The 7,960-nt window shown below is 24.7% G+C and overlaps 1 protein-coding gene across 1 annotated transcript in view; it reads right to left on the bottom strand.

Moving 5' to 3' along the window:
* The window catches only part of LOC117174570, a 20,325-nt gene extending 18,127 nt beyond the window's left edge, over positions 1–2,198 (bottom strand). The window contains exon 1 of the mRNA XM_033363794.1: positions 1,977–2,198. Within this exon, the coding sequence (XP_033219685.1) occupies positions 1,977–2,107 (131 nt within the window). The 5' untranslated portion in view covers positions 2,108–2,198. The remainder of the gene's footprint in view (positions 1–1,976) is intronic.
* Between the last annotated feature and the right edge of the window lie 5,762 nt (positions 2,199–7,960).

Here is a 7,960-nt window from a genome sequence, read left to right as displayed (position 1 = left end):
AAGTGAGTCTCAATATTTCTAATTTTATCTGAATTAACTCATTTTGTAAATATAACTCTCTGTAAAACTAACAGCAAACTAAAACGAAGTACCTATATGATTGACACCGAAAATATTTTATTTACGCTCATCAAATATTTTTTATTTCATTTTTTCTCTCAGCTTTTGCAATAATAATTATCCAGGAAGTGAATAATCAATAATCCACAATGCATTACATAAGGAACTTGAGGAGCATATATTTTAATGTTTTAATTTTTTGAACAATGTATTTTTATTAAAATCCAACTTTTTGTCAGAAAAATGTAGAAAAACGTATTAACTTGTTATTTTTTCAACATGTTCCATCACATTCTCCAAATTCTTTGATTTTTCAAACTACTGATAATTTTTTTGTAATTTTTATTTGTTGAAATAAATTATTATTTTATAATATTGCCCTGTAATAATTATGAATACTTATTTCTAAACATATATGTTATTAAGATTACTTTAAAATGAATTTTTTTTATAAATAAGATAATTTTAAAAAATCGAATATGTTCAGAAATGGGGGTTCGAATTTATTCACTATGTCACAGCATAAAAAAATATCAATAATTTACAATATTACACGATAATCATTTTTTTAAGTAAATGAAAATTATGTGAACAATTAGCAGTAGGATAAAAAATCTAAGCATCATAGGAAAGTAATAGAACTTTTAAGAAAAATGGAGGCGAAAAGAATTTCTGAAGTTTTTTCCTGTCAAAAGTTGTATTTAAACAATTATAAATTGTTTAAAAAATAAGCAGACAACTAAAATTTAAAAATTTGCACCCCAAATTCATGAATAGGACTAAAAAGTTCGGAAAATATGATCAATTCGCGATATTATATTTATTATCTAACTTTTTTAGTTAAAAAGTTGGACTTGAAGATAAATAAATTTTTTGAACAGTTAAAAAAAATTTTAATAAAAATTTCCGCTCTCTAAATTGATTAAATATACCATAGAGTTCATGAAATATACTAAATTTGAGATACTTGATCAAAATAAAATTTTTTGATTGATCAAAGTTTTCCAAACTTAGTATTGCCTATTATATATTTTCACGTTTTGGATGGAATTTACAAAAATTTGTTTCATCCCCATGTTTTTGTTATGGGTGTTGTAACAAAAAATCGAAACTTTTGTTACATTGGGCCACCCTATAATGACCCCTGGACCTAAATAAAATCTAAACATAATTTTTGGTGCATTTATTTATCCCTAATGACGCACAAATATTTAAGTTTAAACATTTAAAAAAATATAATTATTCATTTAAAAAAATCCATTTTTATTTTTAATGAACTAGAAAATTTTAAATAGGCGTATTCAGGTAAATAAATAAAATAAAATTTTTTAAATACATGAAAAAACTTTATTAAACAACTAAAATTGGTTTCGCTTTCAAATTAATATAATTATTTTATTTTCGGTTAAAATGCGTATGCGTCCTCAAGGATCAATAATTGCACCTAAAATAAAGCGAATTGATTTTTTCTTTATTCGAACGAAACCAGAAAATATAGATATTGATTATATTTAAAAATGATTTTTATTTAATTTTCCAGTTGTACCGTGTAATTTTTTGAAAAAAGAGTCAGAGAAATCTTTCGTATAGGGTCAACCTCTCCATAAGCACATATAACATGTCGGACATGTACACCTAAAACCGCAACCGCGACATAGGTGTAGTCATAAAATTTTTCCAAGGATGGTTACACAATTCTCCATTGTAATAAAACATATATTTAAGTCAATACCGAACATAAAATCTGCAGTTAGTTCTAAACATAAAAAAATTGAAAATTCAAATAAGTTTTAGTGGATGCTAATCAAATATGAACTAGGATCCACACTAGGAATTATTTCAATAATAAAATACAAAATCCATATTATATTATATTAAGTAAGTTATATTAGATATTTAAGAAATTGTTAACTTACAAAAAGCAAGCGCAAATGCAGCATTGAAATTGTCTAATTTTATTTCGCCTTGTCCTTAAAATCCCTGCAAACTCGACATAACGAGGAGGATCAGTTGGTCTCGTTAAATACGTCCTCTCTGTGGCTGCCATTTTTTTTAATTTACATAAGCAAAGACTTTCACTCACATAAAAAATAATCACTGCAACCGTGAAAGAAAGAAGCTTTTGTGCCTTCTTCTTGCTCTTGCATTTAGAACACGAATGACTCCAAACCAGACTTGGAAGCCAGACTAACTGACCACCCCACTATGAAACATCGAATCACTTCTCGCAGCCTATTCTCTCTTAAAAGCTAAGGTCATTATCCATAAACAGGAAATAAAAAATATTCAGATCGAATTTCTACCAGAAAGATTGAATTTCTTCTTATAAAGCCCCAGGAGCCGATGAGACTTAAGAGATATTCTTCATCAATTCAGTCTTATCAATTCATTATTTTATGAATGCTTCCTTTTATCCGCAATTATAAGAAATTTCAGGTCTCGAATAAAATTTTATTTATTCCAGTGATCATAATGAAAATGATCGAAAGAATTTATTAAGACTTTTAATCTTATTTTGTGCAACATCCAATCGACTGTTTCATTCATGATTAGCAAAATCAATGTATTACAGGCTTTATAAATTATTGTTTGCCCATTGAAAATTATAGTATTGAAAAATTTGTGGTTTGGGAAGCCTTTCTATTTTCTAAAAACAAGAATATTATTTACAAAATCAGTAAAAAGTTTCCTTCACAAATGAACAACGACAAAGGGGGTTGGGCTTTCAAATAATTTGTTTGTCAAATAATTAATTATGATATTCACATTTCTTTAAATGCATGAGCATATGTATGCAACTTAAAAAACATAATAAGTAATTTGAAAAAAAGTTATTTATTATAAAATGATATTAAGCAAGTCAGAAAAAATAATACAAATTGAATAGATGTTTACTGGTTCAGATTCAAAAATCATTTTTCTAACAATTCTAATGTATGTAGAATAAAGAGGAGAATTTTTATAAACAAATTAATACTTAAAAGTAGCATTTTGAACTACAAAATTTAGGTATTTTTTCAGTTAAAAATGCTCTTTGATACGGAATGTCCAAAGTTAACTGAAAATTAGGATGGGAATTTAAAAATTGAGATTACCAAGATAAGATACATTCCTTTGCAAGAACGACAAATTAATTTAAACGTATTATCAAATTATTTAAAAATTCATGATTATTAACTAGAATTAAAAAAAACTTCATTTTTCACGAGATTATTAGTAAAATATTGACTAATATTTAAAAAACAGTGCCAGTAATTTATTTCTCAGCTGCATAAATCTCTTCTCATATTTCGAATACTCTCCGAGTAATAACACTTACATAATTAAACCAGTCCTCTCCTTATATAGTGGAGGCCATACTGTATTAATAAGAACATATACATTTTTTTTAAATAAATTTTCCCACTATAAAATTTCAGTTGTCCCAATTCGATGGCAATTGTTACTCGACATCATAAGAAAATAATTAATTAAAAATAACATGTAATTAAAATAGTACTTTATTAGTTTTATTCCAAATAAAATATAATTAATTATTATTAACAATGATCACTTAATTTTTTTGTATCTATTTTTTAAATTTTCTATCTACTATCTCATACAAATTATTTGTTTTATAAGAAAAAAATGATGTAAGTCAACGACCGCCTTAAAGCAGACGTGTAAAGTGATACGAGTAGAAAGAAGGGCTTCGCTACTGGGTTTCATGTTTCATGTTTCTGGGTTTAAAATGCAATCAGAATCAATATATTTTGAAGAAAAAATACATTTTTCAAGTGAAAAAGGATTTTGAACTGCTGAAAAATACACTTAATTTCAATGAAATTGGGGGGTTTAAATCTCAATCACTATACTTTAAATTAACTTCGATCAAAATAAAAATAAAATAATTTTTTAAAAGACACTCGAATTTTCAATTCAAATATGATGGATTTTCAATCTAAAAAGACGCATTTCGAATTTAAAAATATGAATTTTCGATAACAAATTTGAAATGATCGCTTTTTGCTCAAATAGTTAGATTTTCAACAAAATAGTTGAGTTTAGAACCACATCGTTGATTTTCGATCTACAAGGGTAAATTTTCAAACCAATAATTTAATTTTTAACAGGAAAATTAATAATTGTTTACAATTAAATAATTTCAAGCAAAATAGTTCTAAAGCAAATAGTTGAATTTACAACATATTAAGATGATTTTTTAACGAAATGGTTGAAGTTTTAAACAAAAAATATTAAACTTCAATCAAAACTAGTTTCATTCACAACAAAATAGTTAAATTTTCAATTAAAAAAATCTGCCCGTTGTTTGGGCACGTTCTAGTTGCGTGCGGCTCGCTGCGCTCGCAAGTTTGAGTGCGCTACTCTGGCTTTTTTTACAATTGGAAGAAAACCCTCTCGTCTTTTCTAAAAATTATAAATGAAGAATTTGTAGACCCTTTTTGGGTGAACAACTTTTGTTAATTAATTTTTTTCATACCTTGGGTCGTTTTTCCAAACATTTAATTTTTTTCTTCTTAATGTTATTTTTCAAGATTAAAACAAAAACTGCGAATCCTATTAAAGAATGATGAATGATAAATTTGTATCTCCTTTTTGGATAAACAACTTTTATGTAATTTTTTTTCTTAGCTTGTGTCGTTTGTCCAAAAATTTGTTATTTTATTTTTAATGTTGTTTTTTACGAATAAAACAGGAAGATTATTATTAACAAATTTGTAGATCTGTTTTGGTTCCACAATTTTTTACTTCTCATATTTTTACGCATCTTGCATAGTTTGACCACAAAATGAAATTTTATATTTTTCATTATTTTTGGTGCCGTCAAGATTTGACGGATTATCAACGAGGAAAGGTTTTTCAGACAAAAGAGAAAATAAATTTAAAGAAAATTGTAGAATCTTCAAACCAAAAAAGCAAATTCTTCTCAAGCCGAAAATACGAATTGTCTGTCAGACACTTGCATTTTCATGCTGAAAATATTAATTTTTAAGAAAAAAAGTTAATTTTCATTAAAATAATTAATTTTGAAATACAAAAATCAATTTTCATCTACAAATAAAAGAGTTACACTTAAATTAAAAAAAGTTATTTTTAACGTAAAGAAAAAAACAAATTGACAATCAAATATTTAAATTGTTTACTAATAAGATGATTCTTCTACTAACAAAATGAATGTATAACTAAGAAGATAATTTTCTAGTAAAAAATACACATGTACAACAAAATGCATAAATTTTTTTATCAAACAGGCGAATTCTGTAGAAAAAATTAGGTTTTCAATTTTCATGCTAAAAAGACGAATTTTCTATTAAACAGTTGAATTTTCATCCCAGAAATTTGCATTTTCAAGAAAAAAGTTCGTTTTTAACCAAATAATTGAATTTTAAACTAAAACCAATTAATTTACTACCAAAAAATAAATAGTTGAATTAGCATTTGAAAAGAATTTATCTTTAACTAAAATAGACGATTTTACAGCACAATTTATTAACTTTCAACCAAATCGTTGAATTTTTAAGAAGAAAATATCAATTTTTAAACTAAACTGAAATAGTTAAATATATGGGATACGGAATTTTTTAATTTTATTATGCCGGATATAAAAATGTTTCGAAGGCTTTCAAAGTATTAAAAATTATTCTAAAGGATTTCAGAAAAATAATAAAGAATTTCTGTATTCGAGGTGAAACATTGACCAATTTCAAAGATTTTCAATTTCACTATGACGGATGTAAAAATTTTTTGAAGGTTTTGAAATTTTTTAAAATTATTTCAAAAGATTTCAGAGAAATAACAGAGAATAAAAGATAAAATTTCGAAATTACCTAATTTTTCACTATGAATACATCTTTCATTCAAAACAGAAATAGACCCTTAAAAATTTAATTTTCAACCAAAAATTATTTCTCAATGAAAAATTCGAAAGTTAAATTTTCCTCTAAAACGATCAATTTTCAATTAAAGATAGAATAGTTAAAATTTCAGTTAAAAAAATTAATTTTTATCATACAAAGGAACAGTGAACCAAATAGTAGAATTTTTAACCAAACAAATCAATTCTCATTGAAAAAGTAAATAGTTGAATTTTCAACTAAAAACAATCAATTTACAACCAGAAATAGAATAGTTAAATGTCCAGTTAAAGAAACTAATCTTCCACATAAAAAACAATTTTTCAAAACAATAGCTACTATAGTTATTATATTTTATAATTAATTATTTTTGAAACAGTTAATCCAATCAATTTTTAACCAAATGTAAAATAATTGAAATTCTAGTAAAAAAATTAGTTTTTAACCTTGAAAACGAATTTTCAACGAAATAGTTCAAACTTCTCACAAAAAGTAGACGTTTTAATCAAAACAGACGAATACTTAATGCAAAATGTAATTAGTAGCATTTTCAATTAGAAACTATCAATTTTAAATTAAAAATAGAATAGTTAAAATTCCAGCCTCAAAAAATTTATTTTCAACTTAAAAAAAAAATTTAACAAAATAGTTCAAACTTCAACCAAATAAAGTAAACCGACCATTACTGGGACAGTTACGAAAAGCTATCCCACATAAAGACAATTTGAAATTCGTGAATTAGAATTTTTGTTACAAAAACTTATACGTTATTTGATCAATTGAAACAAAAAATACTTTATTAATTTTATAGTAAATTAATATAAATCGCTATTTTTTAAGCTAGTCAGATCGCCCATTAGTGGGACAAGATCTTTGGGGCATATCCTGAAGTGGGACACAAAATAAGCCAATACTGGGACAAGGAAAATCCATTGGGATTTATCAAAATTACTTTTCTCTATTTTTTAATAAAATTCATATCAACATGTCAACATTTTGCTTAAAAAAATAACAAGATATTATTCAATTAAATTCATTAATATAAAAATATTGTTTCTAAGCTCCACGCTTAACGTTTAATTGATTATTTATTATAAAAAATTTTTTCAAAGTAGTTTATTGAAACCTCTAATTCTAAAATCCAATATTGCCAATTCCTAAGGTAAGTAATTTAATGGTAACTCATAAATTAAATTTTTAATTAAATTAGTAAATATGCATTAACATTTAATATTGTAGATTAATATTGAGTATGATAAAAATTAATAAGATTAATATTATCGATTTATTATCAAATTTATCTTTTTGTTTGTAAATTTTTATGAAGAATTCATATTAATTAAAATTAGTGCATAAATTGAAAAAGTATTCAAACAATTTCAACTATTTTGTTGAAAATTAGTCTTTTTGGTTCGAAAACTGATCTTTTTAATTATAAATTTCACATTTTTTAGCAAAAATGCAACTTTCAAGTTGAAATATTTTATCTATTTTTAATGAAAAATTCTATTTGGTTGACAAATCATCTCTTTTGGTAGAAATTTTATTTGTTTTGGTTACAAGTCGAACAGTTTGGGTGAAAATTCGTTAATTTTTTTAATTAATTTTTATTCAACGAATTTAATTGTTTTTAATTTATAATTAAAACATTTTTTCATCAAATATCAACGATTATATTTTTTGATTAGAATTCATCTTTTTGATACAAAATTAGTCTTTTTTATTTTAAAATTCAAGAATTTCATAGAAAATTTAAGTATTAGGTTAACCAAAAAGGTGAATTCTGATAAAAAAAATATAATAGCTAATATTTCAACCAAAAAATATTTGAATTACAAATTGAAAGCAGTTGAATTAATTTAAAAAACGAATTTTCAATAAAACTGTTGATGAATTTCACATGATTAAAAAGATAAATTTTAGAACCAAAGACACATTTTTAATAAAATTATTATTACACCATTAAGCCATTTCCCTTTCGGGGTAGGCGTGACTCACTCGGCAGGGGAAAGGAGTAGTGTGTGGATGGGATAGAGATTTTTCAG

Source organism: Belonocnema kinseyi, chromosome 6, assembly GCF_010883055.1.
Source record: "Belonocnema kinseyi isolate 2016_QV_RU_SX_M_011 chromosome 6, B_treatae_v1, whole genome shotgun sequence".
Lineage (NCBI taxonomy): Eukaryota > Metazoa > Arthropoda > Insecta > Hymenoptera > Cynipidae > Belonocnema > Belonocnema kinseyi.
Note: the sequence above shows the minus strand (reverse complement) of the source record. Positions and strands in the feature narration are given on the sequence as shown.